The sequence below is a fragment of the Acartia tonsa genome, chromosome 14 (genome assembly GCF_053477335.1).
Source record: "Acartia tonsa isolate MP-2025a chromosome 14, ASM5347733v1, whole genome shotgun sequence".
In the NCBI taxonomy this organism is placed as follows: domain Eukaryota; kingdom Metazoa; phylum Arthropoda; class Copepoda; order Calanoida; family Acartiidae; genus Acartia; species Acartia tonsa.
This window is the reverse complement of record NC_137273.1, coordinates 40,590,352-40,617,682: the sequence shown is the minus strand read 5'-3', so window position 1 is coordinate 40,617,682 and position 27,331 is coordinate 40,590,352. Positions and strand designations below refer to the sequence as shown.

Genomic DNA, 27,331 nt, shown 5'->3' with positions numbered 1-27,331 from the left:
AACGATTTTGTCGGCAATCTCATTTATTATATGTTCAATTGAATCAGAAAATTGCAAAATCTACTTAAGGATTTTTTTGAATTTTTAAATTTGGCATAGATATTCTAAAAGTATGTAATGGCACCTTTGATATAAGCTCATATCATATCGAACCTATATTCGCCCTTTAAGGCTTTTCCTTTATTTCAACAGCGCAATCCGTTAGTTGCACCCCCCCACCAGAATATTCTAAGGAAAACTTAGTCTCATATTAAATCCTTTTTATTCTTTTACAATGTCATAATTTACCTATAAAAAAATATGTATTTTTATAAACTTAACACTAGTATATAAAAGCCCTTAAGTAAAATATAACCATCACAAAAACCTTTCCCAAGCAAAATATGAATATGACTATAAAGCTTCACGGTAAAGCTTAAACTTCAATTTTAGCCCACAGATGTTTTAGAGAATACCTCCAAGCTTTTTACAGTTAACAAGTATCTTTTAGACAATAAGATATTCCAACAAAGAAATGAGTTACAGCCCCTATTAAAGCCAATACTTTTTCATACACCTTTTTACAAACTTCTATTTTTTAGTTAAATTTTCTTTATCTAATAATTAAAATAAACTTTTAGATTTTACTAAAATGCTCTTTATATATTATTAGAAAAAAACCATGTTTCCTACTTGTAAAAACAACAACTAAACCTTTTTGTTACTTATGAAATGTTGTTATTAAAATTCAGGAAAATTAGTTATATTATTGTTAGTAAAACAACCTATGTATGTAACCTTATAAAGCCATACCTATTTAAAACATAGCTATCCTTGTTAAACAGTTAACCAACAAAAAATACTTTTAGCTTTTAGACCCTTCTCTCTCTCCTTTTTTCTATAGCCAACACCTAATAATTTTTGTATAAAAAGGCAAAACTCCTTCTAAAAAATCAGTTCAGCTTAGCAGTAACAACTGCTAACAAGCCCTTGTGCTCACCCCCAGCCTCCCATAGGTATGGCGTTTGACAAGTGTCTTGACAAGCTCTGAATTAAGTATCTGTGACAGATATGCTATAAAAATCTGTCACAAATATTTATGAAGGATATTGTCAATTCATTAGTCGAGTTTAGTATTATTAAATGTGTATCTATGTCTACATGTATTTGATTATATAATAAGTACTTCTTTTCAATATACTTTTTCAACTTTTAACCTTTTTCCTTTTATAGTTTAGTCACATGCGTGGTAAAGATATATAAATAACTTTAGGACTTAACTATTCATCTATCTAACATTCTCCACTACAACTTTGCAATCTTAATATACCATCTATTCTGTTTGTCAGTCTACAAGTAAGTCCTTCTAACAGTCACTCTATTGTCATTAACTCTAATACAACTAAAAGTACAATTTTAGCTTCAAAATTTAATCTTAAACTCCAGGATAGGTATTTTTATTTATAATCATTGGGTGATTGTGTAAATCATCTTATTGTCCATTGTCTTATCCCCTTAGATCCCTACTGGGTCAGAATTAGTCCTTACCTAGCCTAACGGCCTTACTGGCCCCGAGGACATTGTTGTGGTACTCGAACTGGTTCTTGATGCCCTCATCTCCAGAATTATCTGCACCTAGAAGCAAGATTAATAACATTTGCATTAAAGCGAAACTGAAAAACTTAAATTATGCTTTTTAAATAAAGAACAGTTTACTCACTGTCCTTTTCTGTGCAGACTTTCAACCCCAATAAAAATGATTAGAATAACGTATGAGCTAGGATAAATTACCATAGAAAAGTTTATTCGCTGTTATTATGTAAAGTTACTTGATGTCTGCCCGTCCCTTAAGATCATGATAACCACTGAACCGATTGGGCTCTACTCTTCAGGCAATATATCTACTGGTCCTGTGGTTTAAGCTATTTTTTTGGGGGGTGGGACACCCTCAACCCATCAAAAGTGAAAATTTCCCTTCCCCCCCCCCAAAAAAAAAATTGTTTTTAGGCAGTTACTTCACATAAAATAGCAGCATCAGAAATACTTAATTTTATTTTTTTTCAAATTACCTCCTAGGCCAAAGCCCCTAGAGGCTAGGGGCGAAGTCGCTAGTTGTAATATATACCAATGAATAAACAAATGAGTTTGTTTGCTAAAAATTCCTTTTTAAAGAGCGAATATAGGTTGAATATGATATGGGCTTAAAATTTAGGTCCAATTCTATACTTTTAGAATATCTATGCCAAATTTTAAAAATCAAAAAAAACCTTAAGTAGATATTGCAATTTTCGTGTTCACTTCAACATATAACAAATCAGATAAACAACAAAATCGGCTTTTTATCCTTTTTAAGACTTTTTTTTGACTATTTTGCTTAAGTTTGATTGACTATTACATTGCAGGGAGTAAGGGAGGGGACAATGGATCGAATATTCAATTTTTAAGGAGTCTCAGACTTTGGGGACTGGCTTAACGGGAATGTGCACGAATACAGCAGATTCTTACTGATTTTGGGGACTTGCGCATTAATGCCCCGCTAACTAGCTGAGCTAGTTTTGAATATGCAGACAGAAAAGTTTGTTATTTATCGCTGGTTTTAACAAATATTTTTTCCCAAGAAAATGTCTTTTCATGTATAGAAACTCTACTGTGATATTTATGTATTAAATAATCTAAGAACCGCTTGAATTTAGGGTCAGTTATAAATATATCAGAAGGGTTGAGGTAGTTCTAAACAAGATTTTTCTAGTGATTAATTACAGAATGTTTACTACATTGTGATGTGTTGATAATTTAATTTTCAAGTAAATGATTTTTTTCTTAGAACTAATTTTGTTCTAAATTAGGTTACCATGATCCCTTCACAATTTTGGTAAAATTTTCTTGATAAATCTGGTTTTCATTGCTTTTCAGCAAACCCTCTTAAATTGAATTAATTGCCCATTGTCCCCTCCCTTACTCCCTGATTACATTGGCACGCATCTTAAATGATAATTTAAATGTTTATTTTTTTAGATTATATACTATTTTATTCAATTTTTAAAAAGCGTAAAAATAATTTGCGTATTTGTGCGTCAGGAGTATTGACTAAAGTAAATAATACGTTTTAAAGTTTATTTTCTGTACAGAGATCATTGATTAATTCTGGATGATATAAATACCCTTGAGTACGCATTTTTCAACACACACATACACGAATCGGTAGCAAAATTTTCTCCAGAAAAAAATATAAGAAAAAATGAAACAATGTTCAATTGTCCCCTTTAAATTAATTATACCTAACAATTACAATATAATTTTCATACTGACATGTAATAAAATTTTTCCTGTAAAGTTTTTTTTTTAAATTCATATACTTTATACTTTAGTGGAGAATATTGTTAAGGAAGTAAAAATCCAAGTTACAAAATAATACATTGATAACTGGTTTCAACATTTTATTTAACGAAAGCTTTTTAATTCAACCTTCCTAAGAATCCTTGTGTAATGCTAGGGTGTTTGGAGTTCTTAGGGAACCATACTAATTACATAAAATTATCTTCAGATGTCCAGGTTTTAAGCTATAACAGACTTATACAATTGAATATGTAAATATCTTTAAGTTATTTATAATCTATGGAATGGCACGGTTTTTTTGAGCCCATATCATATTCAACCTATATTCGCCCTTTAAGTTTGACAAATTAACGTGTCTGACTGACCTAAGGTTATATTCCACGGATATCAAAATAAAAAACTATAAGATTAAAATCAGTTTTGTTAGCCCGGGGGGCTAAAGGCCTGGACTGAAAAAGTATGTTATCATTTTTATTTTATTATTCTTGGAAAATTATCTGATGTACGATGCAACACATGATTTTTTAGTATGTCTAAGAAACGGTTCTAATCTACCGGATTTTATTCTGTTTTGAAGCCATGCTGAAAATCTATTCACCTTCTATATCCATCATCAAAGGAACTCCAGCTTACGCCATTTTAACTTCTGTATAAATTGTTTAATATATCTGAAAATGGATAGAAACATAAAAACTACATACAATTTTAGTATGGCATATAAGAAAAGTTAATTGAAAAATTTGGACACTGGCATTTTAAATACAAAGTTTTTGAGTCAAAGAATAAGAAAGCATGTTAATAAAACTTTGGGTACCATTTAATGATAATAATGGAAGTATTATTAGTTTTGTTTAATATTGATAAATTGTTAAAAAAAAGATATATTTAAAATTGTCAAGCAAATGGTAATTATAGAAGTAGGCACATTATTTACGAAAAAAAACATTTTTCTGCATGAGGTCTCAGATTTTGATAAAAACTTCCAGTCCCCTTCATTTGGTCATAAAACTAAGGGCTGGGTGATTTTTAACCTTCTTAATCCATTTAAAGTCCGATTTTTCGCGCATTTTCTCACTGTGGTGTTTTCACAATGAAAAAAAGGCATTTTTTCATGATTTTCAAGTTTAAAATTTTTAGGACCAGAGACTATTTCTTCATTTTTGTACAACTTTTCAAGGCACATAATTTGTTATTTATACATCAACCGCCTCCGGCGAACCGTTTTGCCGTTATTCACCGCCAAAGGCGGAATTTTGACCTTTTTTACCGTTCTTGAGGTTTTAACGAGCATTTTTGGTAAGAAGGCGTTGATTTATCAAGATCACTCTGAAATACTTTTATTTAGGCTATTTTATTTACTAAATTTCATGTGAAGTAAATTTTTTTGTGTATCCAACCCATTTTTGTCAAAAGGAATTTTAAATGGACGTGATTTATGTTTCTTTTATTACCAATGTTATATCAAGTATTAATATTATATTCACTTCATTCACTTGTTTTAACAATTGATATCCATCTTAACGAAAAACGGTTAGATGCACAAAAATTTTTATTTCACATGAAATTTAGTAAATAAAATAACCTAAATAAAAGTATTTCAGAGTGATCTTGATAAATCAACGCTTTCTTACCAAAAATGCTCATTAAAACCTTGAGAACGGTAAAAAAGGTCAAAATTCCGCCTTTGACGGTGAATAACGGCAAAACGGTTCGCCGGAGGCGGTTGATGTATAAATAACAAATTATGTGCCTTGAAAAGTTGTACAAAAATAAAGAAATAGTCTCTGGTCCTAAAACGACTCCTTCCCCCCAAAAAGGGGCAAAAACCACCATTTTTTAAAAACATTCACAGGGTGTCCCAAAAGTGTGTAAATTTGTAAAATAGGCAAATATTATTGTTATTAGTCAAAATCTGTATCTATATGACTGTTTTAGGTAACTAAAAAAAGAAAGAAAAAATTTTAAAAAACAAAAATTTTTTTTTCATTTTTTGAAAATACAGGGTGTCCAAAAAATATAAAAATTGTAATCTGGTCAGAAAACACTATGGCCTAACATACTTAGATACTTTGTATGCTAATTTGAAAAAAATAATCAATTTGGACCAATTTTTAGCTCTACAGACGCAAAAATCACTTTTACAGGGTGTTTCAAAAATTTCTCAGGTGTCCAAATTTGGAGTTACCACGCCAAATTTACTTCATATGTGTTTTAAAATGGATGATATTCACTCTCAATGCAAGAAATGGGCAAAATTCGTTTCCTGACAGTGTCAAAAGTTTAAAAAACCTGTTTTGACATTTTTCTTGGGACACCCTGTAATTCTTGATTTTTGTGATTTTAAAGACAAATTCTATATAGTACCCATTTGGGGGATTAATTTGATATATAAAACATGTATGTAAGTTGAAAATTAATGTAAAAATTTTAAACTTGAAAATCATGAAAAAATGCCTTTTTTTTCATTGTGAAAACACCACAGTGAGAAAATGCGCGAAAAATCGGACTTTAAATGGATTAAGAAGGTTAAAAATCACCCAGCCCTTAGTTTTATGACCAAATGAAGGGGACTGGAAGTTTTTATCAAAATCTGAGACCTCATGCAGAAAATGTTTTTTTCGTAAATAATTTGCCAGTAGTATTAGTTTTGTTGAATATTTATAAGTTGTTAAAAAAAGATATTTTTAAAATTGTTAAGCAAATGTTAATAATTGAAGTATTATTAGGTTTGTTAAAGATTGATAAGTTTTTAAAAAAAAGATATATTTAAAACTGTTAAGCAAATATTATACTATATATATAAGCAACATAAAAAATATATATATTGACATGTTTTCACAAGAAAAAAAAAGTTTTATTTAAAATTGTTAAGCAAATGATAATAATGGAAGTATTATTAGTTTTGTTAAATATTGATAAGTTGTCAAAAAAAGATATATTTAAAACTGTTAAGCAAATGATAATAATGGAAGTATTATTAGTGGTAAGTTGTCAAAATAGGTTGTATTCAATAAAATTAGGTATACCTATCTTACAACATGGTATACCTTCCAATATATAGGTAAACCTTTTATTAGTGTTATTACAAAATAGGTTGTATCCAATAATATTAGGTATACCTATCTTACAATATGGTATAGCTTCCAATATATAGGTAAACCTTTCATTAGTGTTATTACAAAATAGGTTGTATCCAATAATATTAGGTATACCTATCTTACAATATGGTATGCTTTCCAATATTTAGGTAAACCTTTTATTAGTGTTATTACAAAATAGGTTGTATCCAATAATATTAGGTATACCTATCTTACAACATGGTATACCTTCCAATATATAGGTAAACCTTTCATTAGTGTTATTACAAAATAGGTTGTATCCAATAATATTAGGTATACCTATCTTACAATATGGTATAGCTTCCAATATATAGGTAAACCTTTCATTAGTGTTATTACAAAATAGGTTGTATCCAATAATATTAGGTATACCTATCTTACAATATGGTATGCTTTCCAATATTTAGGTAAACCTTTTATTAGTGTTATTACAAAATAGGTTGTATCCAATAATATTAGGAAAACCTATCTTACAACATGGTATACCTTCCAATATATAGGTAAACCTTTCATTAGTGTTATTACAAAATAGGTTGTATCCAATAATATTAGGTATACCTATCTTACAATATGGTATAGCTTCCAATATATAGGTAAACCTTTCATTAGTGTTTTTACAAAATAGGTTGTATCCAATAATATTAGGTATACCTATCTTACAATATGGTATACCTTCCAATATTTAGGTAAACCTTTCATTAGTGTTAAAAAAAATAATATTACTTATTTTCAAAACATAGAAAGATATCAAATAATAAAAGCAATAAGTATTATCCCTCAAAATCTTACTTTTAAGAAAAATATATTGTAAAGACTTGCTTTAAAGTTAGGTAAGGAATAAAAATAAGAAAATTTGAAAAGGGGATTTGATTAGTTCACTAAAATATAAGAGATTTTACAAAAAAAAATTAAAACTAAACTTACTTTTAAATATCTCAATTTAAAATTGACTTTAAAAATGGGGTATTCCTGTCCAGTTTTTTGTTTAGGAATGAATATTTCTTACCCAAGGGAATAAATGATAGACCGATAAGGAATATCATTCTCATTTAAACAAAAACTCATTTTTATGCTAGTAAAATGTGGTTTAATTTTGGTTTTTAAATTTCATTTATTTCCCTGGTATAATTTTTCTTTCTTTTAGTAATTAATAAAAATTATAAAATCTTCCAAAAAAAATCAAAAATCTTCTAAAATCATACCAGGGATATAAATGAGATACCAGGGAAATAAATGAATATTTACATCCACTATTTAAGGGGTTGTTTATATGGGAATGAGCTTTTATAATTGTTTTGAATGTAATATAAATATCATTGTACAAGTGTAACTTAAGTACATAAAGGTTGAAATCAAGAAAAAAAATGTAGTTCAGGCAACTGTTTGAATCATAATCAAAACATATTTAAAGTTTATTTCAAGAGGAGGGGTATTTATCTTAAGATTTGGGGTTAGTAAGAGTGGGGGAGTTACCAAATAATTGGCTGCAGGTTTTATAAAATATCCCCTTGCTTTAAATCTCTCCTTTGGAAGTCCTTAGCCTAAATAACTTGAATCAAAATAAAAAAAAGTTTAAACTTTTTGAAAAAGTTAAAACTGTAGTACGGATTTGATTTTATAATCTTTTAAGGAACAATATGGCTTTATAATGAAGCAGTGCCTCTAAAAAAATGAGGTCATACAATACAAATGACCAATAATAGGCCAGTATACATTCAAATTGACCAATAGTAAAATGTATACTGGCTTATCATTGGTTATTTGTATTGCATGACATCATTTTTAGAGGCACTTTAATCTGATTCCATGATAGTTGTTGGAAATGTATACCCTGATTACTTTTTAATCTATAGCATCTTTGGATATCAGGAATGCAGCAACTTCAGTGTGTCCGTTAAATTCTGCATTCCATAAAGCAGTTCTACCTAAAATTATTTATACTGTATAATAATAAACTCTGGTTGCCAAGATACCTAATTATTATATTGTGCGAGACATTTTACACAAATTTAGGTTTTCTATAAAACACTAGCAACTCCACACCTAGAAACCTCTAGAGGAACAGGGAAAGGGTGGGGGGGGGGGGAGACAAGGCGACCTTCCACTTGATGAAAGGGTGAAAAAATCTTGATAATTTAAAACCTGAACTTAAGAAGCTTTACTGTATCATATCAGTTAAGCTATCGACATACAGCATCTTCTTACTTTTATATAAGGACACTATTATAAATGTAGATAGACATTGACATATATAGATGCAAAATATCTAGACACTAAAGAGATAAGAACATTTATATACATAATACATATATCATAATTGAATAATATAAAGGTGTAAATACTAATTTTAGATGATATTTTGTAATTTGTATCTTTAGTATGTGTGTACATTTATATTAAGGAAGAAAATGATTGTCTTTAAATAATCAAATAGAGAATTAAAAACTTACCATCTTCATCCTTGTCATTTAAATTAACTCCATTGTTGGCCAGGTACTTCACAACCTCCAGATGTCCTTCATGGGCAGCCCACATCAATGGAGTGTCTCCTTTAAAAAGAAACATGATAATACAATACAGGATATATAGTTATAGCTAGTCAGATTTAGTTGTGCTTTACAGAGAAGCTTTATATTTGCGTTTTAGTGAGTAGTAATAGTTACTTTTTAAAAATTAGATCTTTTAGAAGTATATATGTCTGTATTCATTTGAGTATGCATGCATTTAAGTACAGTTATAGTTACAGTTTTGTTAAGCATAGGGTTAACTTAACCAACAAATATTTTGTCTTTCAATAGGAAAGAAATAATAGTATGTAAACAATTGAATAGGGAATTAAAAACTTACCTTTTTCACTCTTGTCATTTAAAGTATCTCCATTGTTGGTTAGGAACTTCACAACCTCCAGATGTCCTCCATAGGCAGCAAACATCAATGGAGTCCATGCTTTAAATAAAATCATGATAATACAAAACAGGATTTATAGTTATAGCTAGTCAGATCTGGTTGTTTTTTATTTTGGTAAAATTTGTAGCTTTTAGAGTGTTTTGCCTCATAAATATTGTATTCTGGTATAGAGTAAAATTAGGCCTTATGATTTTACTATAAAAATTCACTAAAAAGTTAATTCTTTATAATATATGAATGATTTTACATTAACCCATTAGTGACGAACCGGGTTTTAAAACCCGGTTCCAGAAAATCACAAAAATAACCAGTTTCCAGCTTCATAATTGCATCATTCTCAGTATGAGTCCCCCCTCTACTACCCTGGTTTTCATTTCCCCCTGGAGCAGTCAATTTTGCTTACTTCCGTTTGCTGGTATAGCTCAACAAAATTTGAGAACCACGAAAATTTTGGTGAATTCAAAATACCCCTTCTAACTTTTTTGTTTTTATAGTAAAGTTGCTGATTTTTTTTTGAAATCTAAAGTTTATTGACAAGTACATCTATTTGTGAAAACGTAAACGTTTTATTCAAATTATTATTTTTTATCGTTTTTTACGCCCTATTATGACCCGGTTCGGCATGGCCATAAATACCCGGCAGTTTTAAAACCCGGCTCGGCTTTGGTTTTATTACCCGGTTTTAACTTTTCAACCATTAAATATTTGTTTATGATTTATTATTCTTGAGCCACCCTAATCAGTATACCCTAGTAATCTCTATATGTGTCCTCCAATAGTTTTATGCTCTTTTTCTGATATGTATCATCCAATTTTTATATGTTCTTTTTTTGTGTATGTCAGGTTTTAAAACTTCGACAAACGGGCTTTTTTACCCGAAACGGCAGCCGAAACACTAAATTTGAAATAAATTGATCGTATATTACTTGTAGCCCTATAGATTACATGAGGTTGTGTAGTTTTCAATTACGGATCGTATCAAAGTTCTAAAAAGTGTTCATCTCACTTTGGGCATTCAAAAATTACATTTTTAATTTTTTTGTGGAAATAACCGGGTATTTAGAAAAAAACGGGTTTTAATGCCGACAGAAACCGCCCAAAACGGGTCTCAATGCCTGTTGGGCATTTATGGCCATGCCGAACCGTTTTTTTTTGCAAATTTCCTCTGCACGCCACTAGAGCAAAACAAAAAAATTGGAATTCCGTTTTTACCATTATAAAGCTTCCCTGAGATTTTCAGCTCGATCGGCCCATAAAAGTGGTGCTCGGCACTAATGGGTTAACATGTTTGTGTTCTATCACTTATTTTAAAAACATAAAAAATGGCTGTAAAGGGTTAAATGACAACAAATGTTTATGCAATACAACAAATTTATTTTTGTCACATATACAAATGTGATATAAAATAAGATTATTCAAACTTATTTTTAAAAATAATTTTAAAAAGTATGTATCTTTTATGTGTTTTTATTCTTTTCATTTTAATTTTAAAAAATTATTTAACTACATTGGAAATAAGTCACTTTGTGAAAACACTCTTTTTTTGAATTGTAAAGAATTGAAATGTTTTTTATTGTATCAATATAAAGTGAATTATATAAAAATGTTCTGTAAGCCACAATATTACCTGAAGTAAAAAAAGAGCTTTTAGTCTTTTCATTCACATTAGCTCCATTATTGGTTAGGAACTTCACAACCTCCAAATGTCCTTCTTTAGCAGCCAACATCAATGGAGTCTTTTCTTTAAATAAAAACATGATGATATAATACAGGTATTCAGATCTGGTTGTGCTTTACAGAGAAGCTTTATATTTGCCTTTGAGTGAGTAGCAATAGTTACTTTTTGGAATTTAGATCTTTTAGATGTATATATGTCTGTATTCATTTGTGTATGTATGTATTTATGTACAGTTATAAAGGGTGTTTTAAAAAAAACCAATCGCTTCACTCATTTCAATATAAACCCTACAGTTTTAGTCAAAAACTAACAAAAAATGACCCAAATCATGTCCAAGCAATGACAATGAGAAATCGTTTTAAGTACTTAAAATCTTGTAGATAGACCCCATAATGTTTAGAATCTTTGATGGAGCATTTAAAGACCTTTCTATAGACACCTTAACCAGGTTTCTAACTCAATCCTAGCCAATTTGGCATAAAAAATACAGACCCATCAAACATTTAGACATGAAAAGTCTCTCTAGTTCTTGATGTTTGACAGATCTTTCTTTTTGATGTCAAAATGGCTCAGATTGTGTTAGAAACCTGATTAAGGTGTCTAGAAAGATATTTATATGTCCCATCAAAAATTCTAAACATTATGGGTTCTATTTACAAGATTTTAAGTACTTAAGAGAGTTTGTTCTTTTTTTTAAAGACAGAGCAGTCATGTCTAAATGTTTGATTGGTCTGTCTTTTTGATGCCAAATTGGCAAGGATTGAATCAGAAATCTGGTTAAGGCGTCTATAGAAAGGTCTTTATATGCCTCATCAAATACTCAAAACATTATGGGGTCTATCTGCAAGATTTCAAGTACTTTAGACAGTTTATTCTTTTTAAAAAAAGACAAAACTGTCTTGATTTGTAATAAAATATGCACTCTCCACCATAGACGTCCAAGGGGGGGGGGGGGTAATGGGGCAATTACCCCCCCAATTTAAAATTTACCCCTACCCTGGGGGTGCTGTAGGCACCCCCAACCATTTAGCAGGGGGTATTTACCCCCCCCAAATAATTTTTGGGGGGTAAATACCCCCCCCCCCAAAATAAAAAATCTTTAATAAAAAAATTTGTTGCGCGCTTCACGCGCATTTTTAATGCTATATATTTAATAAAATTTAAATTACCTCCCCCAAAAATTTTACCCCGGGGGTAAATTTTGGGGGGGTAAACTATATTTACCCCTGCCAACAGATTTCAGGTGGGGTAATTACCCCCCCCAAGCAAATTTTACCCCCGGGGTAAAAAGTTTGGGGGGGGTAAAAAAATTTGAGGCACGCTTCGCGTGCCATTTTACTCCCTCCAAAAAGCATTACCCCCCCCCTAAAAATTTTTTACCCCTACCAAAATAAAAAGCCTGGACGCCCCTGCTCTCCACGTAGGGAAAAAATTCCACAAGGGCTAGGACTCGAGCATTAGTGCTCAGTACAGGTTAGTAGAAATCAAAATTCAATAGTGTTTTCTCATTAGCATTGCTTGGACATGATTTGGGTCATTTTTGTTAGTTTTTGACTAAAACTGTAGGGTTTATATTGAAAAGAGTGAAGTGATAGGTTTTTTTTTAAACACCCTTTAGAATGTTAAGCAAAGGGTTAAGTCAACCAACAAATATTTTGTCTCTTAAGTTATATGTAAAAAAATAAAATAAGATTAAAAACTTACTTGTATTATCCATTTCATTTACATTAGATCCTTTGATAATTAGGAACTTCACAATCTCCAGATTTCCTCCACTGGCAGCATACATCAATAGAGTTCCTCCTTTTAATAGAAACATGATATTACAATACAGGATTTATAGTTATAGCTAGTCAGAACTGGTTGTGCTTTACAGAGAAACTTTATATTTGCATTTAGAAGCTAGTTATAGTTAATTTTTAAATTTTAAATTAAATCTTTTAGAAGTACATATGTCTGTATTCATTTGTGTATATTTATGTAAAGTTATTAGAGCTAATCACAAACAATTCATAAGGGACCCCTTAAAAATAGGGTATCTTTAGCTTTACTTTAGTTTAGGGGAGATAGGCTACCCTTAAATTTAGTAATGTCAAGCTTAAAGTGGCTGCGAATTTGCAAATAACGTTATATATATAGGTAGATAACTGACAAATGAAGATAAATCTTTAAAAATATTGCCTAAAAAAATGACAAATATCTAATTAGATGAAAAAGAATTTTCAAATTTTCTAAACTGAAGGATACCGCGCTTATCATTATTATGAAAACTGAATAATAAATGCATTAAATATGAACAACTACAATGATTTATAGAAAATTGCATTCAAAATAGATAAAGCATTGTGTATTTTTTTAAATGTCATTTAAAAGTAACACGACATGACAATAATGTTAATGATAAAAAATGCAAAAAAGAAAAATACTCACAGTTCGAACAGTAAAATGTTTTTTACCAGCATGACATTTAACTACCTTTCTCTCTCTCTCTATCTATCTGTCTCTCTCTCCATCTCTCTCTCTCTCTCTCTCTCTCTCTCTCTCTCTCTCTCTCTCTCTCTCTCTCTCTCTCTCTCTCTCTCTCTCTCTCTCTCTCTCTCTCTCTCTCTCTCTCAATCTCTCTCTCTATCTCTCTCTTTCTAAATATATAGTTTACAAAAGAGGTAATATTTTCTACCTAACTCTACCTAGGTTAGTTTTGAATTAAATATTATTTAAAGTATAAAAAGATTATCATTCTGATCTTGTAATTTTATATTTAATTTTATTTAATTCACTAGCAACTTTTTTAATAAAAATAAAATAGCCTAAAACCATCGCTACACACAAAAAAGCTTACCACTTTATAAAATAGGATAATGTTAAATCTTTTCATTAAAAACTATACCTTCTTTCTATTCTGTATTCAGGGAGGAAATGGATATTTAGCTGTTTATTACATTAGTTCCCAAAGTTAATGACATTTTATTCGTTGAATAAATAACTTTGGGGACTTTCATTTAATTTTTTATTGGTTGGTTCATTACTATGAGTATAAACCAAATGTTTAAATCACTAAATATAGTTTACAAAAGAGGTAATTTTGTGTATATTTTCATTGTGGATATCCATTAATTTATCGACCATTGTCTTATGCCTCTAGTTCCCTGGTAATTTAGGTGTGTGTGTGTGTTAGTGTTACTAACACGCACCACGACAGTTAATGAGTGTGTGTGTGCGTGTGTGTGGCAAGATAGGTGGGGTATGTGTGTGTGTGTGTGTGTGTGAGAGAGATTACAATAACTATTCATTGGAATAAAAAAAATAATGTTTATTTTTATGGAAAAACTTTAGTAAAATGATTGAATTTTTTGCTGAAGTATATAGCAAATATAATAAAATTTTACTTTTTAAACAATTAAATTCTAAAATATCATTCCTTCTAGAGATTTGAACAATTTTTCTATTGTCTTTATACTGACTCAAACATACCGAAATTTAGTTAATGATTAAATAAACCAAACTTTTTCATTACATTTTAAAGAAAGTTTGAAGACAAATATTAATAGAGGTTTATTACAAAATTATTTCCTAAGTATTGATTTTTTTGTTTTTATCTGCAAGCAAAAAAATGGCTTTTTTTCTTATAGTTTAATTATTGCTCAAATTTTAACGTTAACTTCGTGTGGAATTGAACTTGGCATTTTAATCAAATTTTTTTCTAACTTCTTGGAGCTTTTAAGAAATTATTGTAAGAAAATTATTTAAAAAATAAGGAAAGGTAAATAAAAATGAATTCTGAAAAAACTAATTCGTGATCTCTTTAAGTAAAGATTTTGATAGGCATACTTTAGCCTTACATAAACCTCTCATAAACAAGTGTACATAAGCCTGTACTAATCCTTCCTTATTACATCAACTTGCAATAAAAAAAAGGAATATTTTAAAATCTTTCTTAACTTATCCTTTATGTATTTGTTTATGTAAAATAACATGGATTTGAAAAAAAAGTATTTCATAAATAAATTACAGTTCTCTTCATTATTTGTAAGAATGGATTTGTAACAAATCAAGGGAATTTAAGAATGGACAAAATCAGTAGACCTGGCCATTATTGCTGTGCTAAATCATATTGTTGTTGCACCTCTTACCAAACTAAAAGAATTTAAAGAAGATTAATTAACTTTTGTTAAAAAAAATTTTGATATTTAATTGTTAAAAAAATATTTTAAACCTTTTTCTAATAATATCGTGGATTTAAAAGATTTTTATTAGCAAAGTTACTCTATAATATGAATTTATGTCTGTCCATCTGAAACATTTAGGGGAAATTTAATATTTGAGAAAGCCATTTTGGTTAATAGAAAAGGTTCTGATTGATTTGAAAACAATTTATTTTATCTTTATTTTAATTTCAACATTAAATGAAAATATGCTTAAAAATGATATTGGAAAAGATGTTGTCTTAACTCTTACTAGTTTTCCTCATGACATTAAAGGTTGCACCACCAATGTATTTTCCCCTCTCTCTTTTACTTTACTTACTGCTTCTCTTTTAAATCCCTTTCCCCAAATAATCTTAACATTGTCAGCCCTCCCCCGTCCCCTTTCATGTGTTCATATATACCCTTTTCCAACCCTTTACCCCATTTATGTATGCTTTTAAGATACCTAGGCCCCTCCTCCCTCCACCCCCCCCCCCCCCAGTTAGTGTTCTTTATTTTGGGTTTTATGAGCGTTTTGCAATAGCAAAGACTTAAGAGCGTTTAAAAGTTATCATGAATGAGGCTGTACATTTTTATCTTACATTTTTTTTCCTTTTTCCCCTTAATCTTAATCGTGTTTTTAATACGTTAAAGATAATATTTGTTTAGCTGATTTATAAAAACTCTTCCTATCTTTTCTGTAAAAGATATGATACCCTAAGAAAAAATAAGGCTTTCCTTATTTTATTTAAATAATAATGAATGAAATTCTTTCTTAGCTAGACAATTTGATTAATTTTTTTAACAAATCATATTGTAGATTAAATTTAACTTTACTACAGAAAAAAAATTAACAATCTATTTGCATGAATTTGTCTATTGGATGTACTCTTTGCATTTTTCCTTTCTTATTAGAGAGTTGCTAAACAAGAATGACAACATCAATAAAAGCGAAGCTCTAAATTTGTTTCATAAGATGAAGATGAATAGGATAACTAAATAATTAAAGTTTTTATAAAAAAAAAGTTTTACAAATCAGTATGTTTAAAATGAACATGTGGGCATTTGGATAACAATTATAGAGTTGCTAAATCGTATCTAACTATTACAGGAAACATTATTTGAAATTGATAGGATAATTCTTATATGCCTGAATTAATAATAGGAGCTATCAGATACAGATGGACGGACCTACCCTTATTATAGAAAAGCTTCGCTTTTAAAAAGAGTACAAAGTTGCATTATCTCAATAAAATTTGTTATGTAATTACATTTATGTTCCCAATCTTATTAGTATTGTTATTTTTAAAATTTTAGATTTTAGGAACCTGCCTAATTGAATAGATATAGGACATTTAGATACACATTTTCTAATGCAGCCAATAGGTAAACAATGTAGCAATAATTCGGCCATATTATTGGTTAAAAATCGTGCAGATTTTTGTACAAAAGTGAGGACGTCAAAATATGTGGGGAAGGGGGGGGGGGGAGCTATGGTTGTTTATCTTCCTAAAAATGCTTGAAAAAAAATTTGTTTTTTATTACCCTCACAATAAAATCTTTACCAACATTTGATGAAGGGGTAAATAATTTTTAGTAGTGAAGCTACTCTTTAGATCCAAATGTTTGTCTATCAGTCAGTTTGTCCTTCAAAGACAAAAATGTAGAGAATATGATTATCTCGTCTCCTATTGTACTGCTTTTTAGCAGGTTTTAAATTTTTTCACATTTCCCCCCATATCTTTGGTATTTTTGGTCCGAATTTTAAATTTTTTGTATATAATTATACCAAAATTTAATCCTTACAGATCGGGCCCTAATTCCCAACTTAATAGATTAGGGGGTTAATGTAGCCCTCCCTTTTATCTTGGCTCCTGTTACAGATAGAGACATAAAAAAAATTTCTGGTGGTTCATGTGCATTTTTAGAGAAAACTTTTTCTAGTCATAGCCGTCAGACCGCTTCTTAGCCACTTTTGGGCGGCCAGCCACTAAATATTAAAACAGCTGTAAGGCTGCCAATTTTTAAGCTAGGATCACCAAATTTTACGTGGAAATTTTTTTTATATAAAAAAAATACTTTTCATGACCATCATCCAAAAAACAGCAAATAATGGAAACAGCAATTTTTGGCGGTTACGGCGGTAAAATGGGAGTTGGCGGTGCCAATACATATTTTTATCTGTTTCTTATCACAATAAAAGACAAAATTACAGGTAGGAAATAGAAAATTGGTCAAAAATCGGCCAAGAAAAGGTCAAACTATCATGACCTTACTATACAAGGAAGTTTATTATTGCTCAAGGATTGATATTCATGATACATGTCCATAGTAAGCCAGGCAAAAAATCAGTCATAAAATCCGTCACAGAGTGATAAAATGGTAAAATGGTCATTACACCACTTTTCTCAGATGTTTATTGATATCTAAGTATTCACCAAAAAATAATTAGGTCTCTATTTATTTAGAATTTTATCTAATTTTGATGCCACCTAACCAACTTTGACCGGACACCACAACTGACACAGACCAAATAGCCTTATAAAATCAACTCTAGCCGACGTATAATTACTAAACTTAAAAAGTCATGAAGTAATGAAGGCAAGTGACGTTGAAAAAACTAGAGGGGGGGGGGCTAATTTAGCCCCCTTCCCCCCCCCCCAAATCTGTAAGGGTTAATTTCCCATTGCTCTAAGGGAAACATCCATGGTAATTGGACTGCTTGTTAGCAGGTTTTTGGCTATAGGACTACTTCCTAGAGTATTTAAAGCTAAAGAATCAGGAAAAAATATATCATCAAAAATTTTGTTGCCCAAATTATTTAACTTAAACAAATATGTCTAAATAATGAAAAGCATTTCAGAAATTTATATCATCTAAACATTTTGTTGCTGAAATTATCAAAATCTATTCGTTGGATGTCAAACCTGTTTAAAACAAATTAGAGAAGAAAGAAAAATTAAGTGCTTTAAGAATACCTTAATTTAATCTATCCCTAACTTTTCAAGCTAGGTATACATTATAAGAATTTATGTATCCCTTACCCTCATTGGCCCTTCCCACCTCTACCTGCTTTCTTTTGAATTAAGAACTCTTAGGCATCGCTAACTTTAATGCAAGCCTACCTTAAAGTTGTACTAAAAAAGCTTACATAAATTTGAAACCAACCCTTATCAAAAAAATATTGCACGTTACTTTATTATTATTATTTTTAATTTATATGAGAAAATTAAGACTACAATATTATCTTTAAAAAATACCAAATAATTGTTCTTTAAAACTGGTATATCATATGTTAACTACCTGAGTATAAACTGTATTCCTTTAGTTTACAGAAGATACTTCTAAAAAATTAAATAGATTGTGCGTGGTATGTACTTTAAGATCTAGTCAACATTTAGAACAATTAATGCCTAATATTCGGATACAGGGTTTTGATTTTATTAGAGGGTATTATTGCTTCAACACCTTAAAATATATGAACCGATGAAATAAAAAAATGCATCGTATTTGTGACAATTAATTTCAAAATAAGAATTGCACTTATAAAAATGGAAAGGGAATATACTCGTATTTTATTATCTAAGTTTAATAGTATTTTTCCATTTTTTTAAAATTATTTACATGTATATGAATCTATAAAAAGTTAAGGAGTATTGTTAGTAGCACCCGTCCGAACGAAATTTGAAAGCTATGGAAACTAATTGATCTATGGGTTTTAATTAAGAAATTCTACCGTTTTTAGCCGACTTTTTTAATGGGAAGAAATTAAAAAAATAAGGCCTTTTATACCAAAATGTGTACGGTTTCTACCCAATAGCAGGTCTGCCGAGTTCTCCTAGGATATTTTTATTGGTGGAGCCTGGTGAACCTCTCTTTCTTAGTACCTTTATTATTATATGTAATGTGTTTTACCTATATTTTACATGGTGCCTTTACCAAGTTAAGAAATCACTCTCTACAAAACGTTTTTTTTGACCTTTCTTTATAAATCTAACAAACTTAAAGCTTAGAGGGGTTGTAGCTATTATGTATAACAAAGACAGGATGTGTGTGTGGAACTTGAATAGAAACTACTTAAAAACTAATGAAAGCTATACAATTTTTATGATTTTTAAGCTAAAAGAACCATTAGCTGTTTTAAATAATAACCTTTAAAAAAATATTCTACAAAGAAAGTACAAAAGCATAGTATATTGAACCAATAGATATAGTAGATCTAGATGGTTAATCGGGCCCAATAATTTGTGAAACTTAATAAGGAATTTCCAAAGAGGTAACATTATCCCAAGAAAGTTAACTATTTAAAGATGACTTCTTATATATGTTATGCCATATGCTTTACATCATGCGAGGAAAGAAATTTTTTAACCATATGATTAACCAAAGCAAAGGCTTATCCTATGAAAGACTATTTATAGCTGATTAATTTTGCGAATGATATGAAAGGATAATTGCTCTTTCTAACCAAATTCTGTTTACTTTCTAACCAATATATGGTAGATTGATCCTCCCCTGTATTCCTATTGGCTGAATTTGGGAGTATGTATCTAGATTATATCTTTTAATAATTCTTACTTGATAATAATTTCTTTATTGGTGGAGTCTAAAAGGGTCCTGAATGTCCTGCTTGTACTGTCAGATATCTTGAATTTTTTACGTGTTCCTTTTTTGACGACTTTTTATACAGTTTTGTACTATGAGAGGTGTACATGGAATTTATAGTTGGGTGGGGAACACGAATATAATAGTGTGTTAACACTTTATGGACGAAATGGGCAAACTTTCTATTAAAAAGTTATGAGCTATTTTTTTAAAGAAAATTTAATAATAAAGGGAATAAGATATTTAAGAATATCGCATTAATATTGAAAGAGGACAATGAATAGAAAAATTAATATCATTATGAATCTTTTGAAGCGAAGCTTTTCTAAAATTATGGTTACTTTGTCCGCCCTAAGCCCGCAGCGCTCGGCTCCCTAGTCTGCCTAGCTGCAGCGCTCGGCCCTCTTGCCTGCCTAGCCGCAGCACTCTGCCCCCTTGCCTGCCTAGCCGCAGCGCTCGGCCCCCTTGCCTGCCTAGCTAGAAAAAAACGCCGATAATTAATTTAGGCATGCTAGAATTACCCTATGAATTTCAAAATTTGTATTGTCATTCTTAATCTTAATGCATTATTTATAGGTCGTAGCAACTCTAAAAAACTCTATATAATCTTTAACAAATGTCTGTATGTCACTTTCAAACAAGTTTTTTAAAACGTTGATTTTTAGGACGTTTAGGAACAATGTAATAATTAATGCAAATTGATAATCAAGTATAAAAATGTTGAAAAAAAGTTTCAGCCTTTTATTTTTTATAGGAGCCGAGAAAATCACGTTTTCCTTAAACTAATACATACAGACAGACGGACATAAGGACAGACGGACATTTTAAATTATAGAGTAGCTTCGCTACTAATAATCAAGTATAAGAATGTTGACAAGAAGTTTCAGCCTTTTATCTTTTATAGGAGCCGAGAAAATCATGTTTCCCCCAAACTAAGACATACGGACAGATGGACAGACGGACATTTCAAATTATAGAGTAGCTTCGCTACTAAAAATGTTAATTCACAATTAACAAAGATGACAACATCCGTTATTAGCGAAGCACAGATATATCCTATTGTATAAAGTAGTAAAGTAGTTTGTCTGTAGCTTCTTATTAGTCCAGGGAAGGTTTTAACTATTTAAAACAATAACTCTTATAGAGTTTCAGAAGCAGAACATTAATTTTTAAGTCTAAACAAAATTATACATAAATGTGTTGCAAAATTGCACATATATAGGATCAAATAAAAGGGCATACTTTCATTTTTAGGATTTTATTGTAGAGTTGCCTTGCTTATAATACTTTACCTTGTTGTCCTAAGAATCAATATTCCAAAAATCAGATGAATAGGAGAAGTATATTATACAACAACATGTTGTCAAAATGCTAAGCTTTATAAATTGTACCTAACTGTCATGGGAATCATCATGCAAAGTTTGATATCGATGGGACAATTCTAACATGCCGAAATCAACGAAAAGAGCTAACCATTACGGACGGACCGACCCTAATTTTACAAAACTCTCTCTTATTTGACAAAAAGGCGGGGTAGTTTATTGTTTGTTTTAAAAGCGAAGCTTTTCTATAATTAAAGCCAGTCTGTCCGTCAGTCCATCCGTAACGGTTAGCTCTTTTTGTTAATTTAGACATGTTAGAATTGTCCTAGCGATTTCAAACTTTGCATGATAATTCCTATAACAGTTAAGTAAAGATTTATAAAGCGTAGCAACTCTATAATACTTACTAGAAAGTCCGCACGTCCAACCTTTTTAATGTTTTTTTTATATCTTATAATCAATCTTTATATCTGATTTTTAAAAGCGAAGCTTTTCTATAATTAGGGTCAGTCTGTCCGTACGTCCGTCCATAACGGATAGCTTTTTTCGTTAATTTAGGCAAGTTAGAATTGTCCTATTGATTTCAAATTTTGCATGGTGATTCCTTTAGTAGTTAGGTACGATTTAGAAAGCGTAGCAACTCTATAATCATTACCAAAATTTCCGTACGTCCATTTTAAACATAATGATTTTTCTACTTTTTTAACAACAAATTTTACTTTTTAAAAGCGAAGCTTTTCTATAATTAGGGTCGGTCCGTTTGTCCGTAAGGGATGGTTTTTTTTGTTAATTTAGGCATGTTAGAATTGACCTATCGATTTTAAATTTTGCATGGTGATTCCTTTAATAGTTAGGTACGATTTAGAAAGCGTAGCAACTCTATTATTGTAACTCTATCACAAAAATGTCCGTACGTCCATTTTAAACATAAAGATTTTTTTACTTTTTTAACAACTAATTTTTATGTGATCTAATCATCCGATTGATCTGATTTTTGGTATATTGATTCCTGGGACAACAAAGTATAATGTAATAAGCGAAGCAACTCTATAATCAAGTTCTAAAAATGTATGTATGTCCTGACATTATCCTGAATCAAGCAGTTTTTCAACAAATTTACTTACAATTTTGCTTTGACTCTTATACATTTATATTATGATTATTCAGTTCTGACACTATACAAGTGTTCACGTCCGTTTGTCCTACCGTTTAAGTGCTTCACTTTTATGGATGTTGTCATCCTTGTTTTAATACCGTTTCCTATTACATCTAGGTATAATGTTATAAGCGAAGCATCTCCAAAATCAAGTCCTAAAAATGTAAGTATGTCCTTAAACAGTGTCTGTATTTTAGCAGTTTTGCCTACAATTTTGTTGACAAATATACATTTATATTCTTCTGCTTATTTAGTTCTGACACTCAAGGGTTTATGTTCGTTTGTCCTACTATTATGGAGCTTCTCTTTTATGGATGTTGTCATAATTGTTTTACTGTAGGTCAGGCATTATGTTATAATACAAAGAATTTCTATTATCAAGCTTTATAATATAAGATAAAATCCTAAAACCTAATTGGACAACAATTAATTTAGGTTAGGTTAGATTTAGTCATATTAGAATAGGTATTTTAAAGAGGTACTAGCTAGGAGCATGAACTTAAGTCAAAATATATCTATTTTTCTCAACAATATTCCTAGTTTTAAAGAGTTCGCTTATCAGGCAGTCTAATTTAATACGCTTCACATGTTTAAATATGAAATCCTTGTTATAATCGAAGCTTTTCTACAATTAACATTGCTCCGTCTGTCCATTATTGTTCTATCTATTTCAAAATATGCATGTAGAAAAGTGGGAAAAGAAGAAAAGGTGTTTTAATTGAAATGAAAAAATCAATCAAAACATTTTTAATTATTAATTTATTACCTATTCTTTTTCAATTAAACTGTAGGTAATTTTGATGAAATAAAATCTTAATTTAGAAAAGCTTAAATTGAAAATTTTTTTTTATAATTTTCCCAACAAGAAATAACGTAAATTTTTCATAAATAAAGAGATGAAAAAAGGAAGTATATGATAAAAAAAAACATTTTAAGTGACAAAATTATTTGTTTATTATGATACGGAATTTCGGTTACCTATTATTATGCAATAACATTTTTTATTAAAAATATTAATATGTACTTTATTACCTTTTCATGGAAACAAAGACAAGACTCGGGGCTCTACATATAGTCAAACAAAAAGGGGGTAATGAACCCACCATCTAATTTGTTATTTAATAGATACATTACTTACAATTTTATGATAAGAAAAGGTAAAATAGATAATTTTGAAAGCGAAGCCATTCTATAATTGGGATCAGTCCCTCCTTATGTCTGTATGTCAGTTTGTACGTTTGTACTTTTGTACGTTACAAGCAGCTCTTATTGTTAATCTAGACATGTTAAAATTTCCTATTAATTTTATTTTTTCAATATCTAAGCGATTTTAGTATTTTAGATTAAATCTTTAATAGGTTTTTTTTTGGCTATTTTTATATTTTTCACATTTCCCGATTGTATCTTTTGTGGTCTGATTTTAAAAACTTCAGTAAATAAGGGTATTAAAATTAAATTTTCCATCATTGTAAGGTATCTGTAGATGACAGGGCAAGTAACTTTTTCTTATTTCACATATTTCTTCATTTCTTGATAATGATAACCCTTTGTTCTTATCATCCTGAACCCTTAAAAGTAAGGCCCCTTGCTGCGCCTATTAGTCGGGGGGGGGGGGGGGTGCAACGCCCCCCCCCCTCTTATTATCTCAGCTCCTATTAGAGCTAGAAAGCTAAGAAAATTTGTGCATGTTCCCTGTTTAATAATAAATTTCCAACTAAAAGTGAGTCAAAGTCAATTTCAGCTTCCTTCACCCTTTTATTTAACAATCTTTGTTTTTAGGTCCTTTTTTATTAAACAATTTTAAAATGCTGCTATTTTCTAAATTTTGAAGCTAGAAAACAATTTTTTTTCTTCAGAAAATGTTATCTTCATGTAAATTTTGTATTACAAATCTCAAAACATAAATTTTGGCGGGCACAGCTGTACTTGGCAGCTGCCAGCTGCCGCAGTCATCAGGTAAACTACGGCAGATCATAATGAAATTTTATTATGTTATTAAATGCCCCCCCCCCCTTCAGTTTTTCATGTGTAAAAGATTGAAAACCATAAATAAGTGACTTATTACATATGGATATAACATATACCAGAGACTTAAACAAAGAATTTACCTTACAAAGATACTAAATATCCTCTTTTAGTAAATCCCTATATTAATTATAAGTATAATTAAGATAAACATTTTCTTAAATATTTGCTTTTCTACCTTAAAAATAAAAAAAATACTTTGACTGACTTATACTATAGTCTAAATTCATTATTAAACAGTGGCCTTGCATAATTCTTTTTAGGACTCTAGCTCTGAAAAGAGCTGAAATAAAAGCAAGGGTGTTCATGCCACCCCCCCTCCCTTCCTACAGATTAGGGTCTGAAAAGGGGCCCGACTGTTAACCCTTAACTTATAAGTATGACTTTTAAAAGTATGGGTATGACACATAACTGAGAGTTAAAACTTTTTGAATATCTCCATCCTGGCGGGAACAGGATGCCAGCAAACCTGGAAATTTCATCCAGGTAAAAAGCAAATGTATTTTTGTGACTTAAACATAGCATTTTATCTTACCAAAATACTGAATTATCCTCTAGTGATACATCCTCAGATTAAATACAGGTGTTCAAGTCAATTTCAGGTTCCAGGTATGATCCTTCAGGTCCTGATCCTCCAGGTCTCCAGAAATCTTTAAAAGACTCCTGTGACCGTAATTTTTGACTTAGAGACTTCAAATTGCTTTTCTTACATGTCTACATAATGTATTAAAATTTCATATAGATCCAACAACATTTTCCGCCGACTGCGGCGGCTTGCAGCTACCAAGTACAGCTGCGGCCGCTAGAATTTATGTTTTGATATGTCTAATATAAAATTTACTTAAAGATAAACATTTTCTGCAAAAAAATTGTTCTTCTTGCTACAAAAATAAAAAAATTACAGCTGTTTGAAATTTTTAAGTAGAAAAGGACTTAAAAACAAAGGTTGGTTAATAAAAGGTTGAAGGAAGCGAAAATTGACTTTGATTCACTTGAGGTCAGAAATTCATTATCAAACAGGGGACCTGCAGAATTTTTTTTTAGCCCTCTAGCTCTAATAGGAAATGAGATAATAGAGGGTAGCATTGAACGCAACCCCACCCCCACCCCAACCCCAATCATAAAATCATAAAAAATGTTGTCAAAAAGAAAAAAATTGCATTTTATAATGAACGTCTGGAATTTCTGGTTGACTTTTTATATCGTACAGGCACTCTACTACTACGTTGGAAATCAATAAGACAACTCTAAAATTCCTAATGACAATAAAAGCTATCCGTTATGAACAGATCAACCAGCGGTCCATTTATAAGCTTTTTTTATTTACACAAGTATCATAAAAAATGTTATAAAAAGTGTACATGGACGCAAGGATTTTTTATTAACAATAAACGATAATTGTTACCAACAGAAAGGCGGACCAACCTCAACTATACAAAAGCTAAACTTTTAGTGATTATAGAAAAGCTTTCTTTAAAAAAAAGTTGATTAATTTAATTCACTAAAAATGTCGCACGTTAATGAGTTTGCGTTTTTTGAGATAGACCAAATTACATTCAGGACCCTTTTAGACTCCACCTCTTTATTGGTGTTCCTTTATTTCTTCAAAAATTGAATGACAGCTTTAAATGACTTATTTTTGATTACATTTTTTTACGGCAATGCTTCGCCTACCATTATGAAGTGTTGATTTAGGGAAAAGAGAACACTAAAAACATTTTTTACTGTGCTAAGAAAATTGCTAATAAAACATCACATGTTTTATTTTAATAGAGAAAGAGGGGACAATGGGCTATTTATTAGATCAGCTCCAAATGGATTTCCTATTCTAGCCCTAGTTTCCTAAAGTGTACAGCAGATAACCCAATTATTGCAGACCCTTTTTTCAGCTACTCCGGAAATTTGTGAAAACAAAGCGATTTATACATTATACATTCAAAATTTTAATGTTTAAAATTTTAATTTTTTTTGGAAGTTTAAAGCTTTTTTTAGCTAATAGCAAATTTCGAGATAGGTCGCGGACGCTAGGTACACTTTCGGAAACTAAATTGGAGTTCATCATTTATTACCAGCTTATACGAATAACGAAATTAATTCAAAAAAATCACGAACATTAACACTTGTATAGTGTCAGAACTGAATAATCAGAATATAAATGTATAAGAGTCGAAGCAAAATTGTAAGTAAATTTGTTGAAAAACTGCTTGATACAGAATAATGTTTATGGACATACTTACATTTTAAGGACTTGGTTATAGAGTTGCTTTGCTTATAATATTGTTCTTTGTTGTCCCAGAAATCAATATATCAAAAAGCAGATCAAAGGGATAATTAGATCACTTAAAAAATTGTTGTTAAAATAGTAAAAAAATCAACATGTTTAAAATGGACGTTCGGACATTCTGGTGATGATTATGGAGTTGCTATGCTTTCTAAATCGTACCTAACTACTACAGGAATCATCATGTAAAGTTTGAAATCAATAGGACAATTCTAACATGCCTAAATTAACGAATAAAAACTATCTACCTTGGACGGACTGACCCTAATTATAGAAAAGCCTCGCTTTTAAAAAGCATCCTGTACAAAATATTTTGAAGCAATTCATATAAATCTAATATCTTTAGAGGGGTAGCCAAAAGGGGTAGGGTGTATGTCTGTCTGTGTGTGTAGGACTGGACTAAGAACTGCACATGAAAACAGTTTCTATTATCTTTCAAAGTTTTTTAAAGCAAGAATAAGTTTCCTTTTTATTAAATATAACTAATAAAGAAACCTTTTCATTCTAGAAGCTAGCAAGATATTTTAAACTCCCTTGATTATATCTCTTTTTTTGTTACCATTGTATTTACCTTCACTTTTACTTTATTTATAAACTAGCGGCTACGCCCCCTAGAGGCCTCTAGTGGCACTTTAGATGTTTTTATTTCTCTACATTACTTCTTTATTTTACGATAATTCTCTTTATGTTACGTTGAAGTCTTCCATATATTTTTAAAAATTTCGATTTTTTGGTCATT

General features: G+C 30.3%; 2 protein-coding genes across 2 annotated transcripts in view; both read right to left on the bottom strand.

The window, feature by feature from the left end:
* LOC145305780 (uncharacterized) overlaps positions 1–27,331 on the bottom strand; it is an 86,198-nt gene that overhangs the window by 6,624 nt on the left and 52,243 nt on the right. The window lies entirely within an intron of this gene.
* The window catches only part of LOC145306257 (uncharacterized), a 32,674-nt gene continuing 13,398 nt past the window's right edge, over positions 8,056–27,331 (bottom strand). Inside the window, exons 9-13 of the mRNA XM_080148327.1 lie at positions 12,724–12,822; positions 10,969–11,082; positions 9,282–9,380; positions 8,885–8,983; positions 8,056–8,359 (exon numbers count right to left, since the gene is read on the bottom strand). Coding sequence (XP_080004453.1) covers positions 8,277–8,359; positions 8,885–8,983; positions 9,282–9,380; positions 10,969–11,082; positions 12,724–12,822 — 494 coding nt within the window. The 3' untranslated portion in view covers positions 8,056–8,276. The remainder of the gene's footprint in view (positions 8,360–8,884; positions 8,984–9,281; positions 9,381–10,968; positions 11,083–12,723; positions 12,823–27,331) is intronic.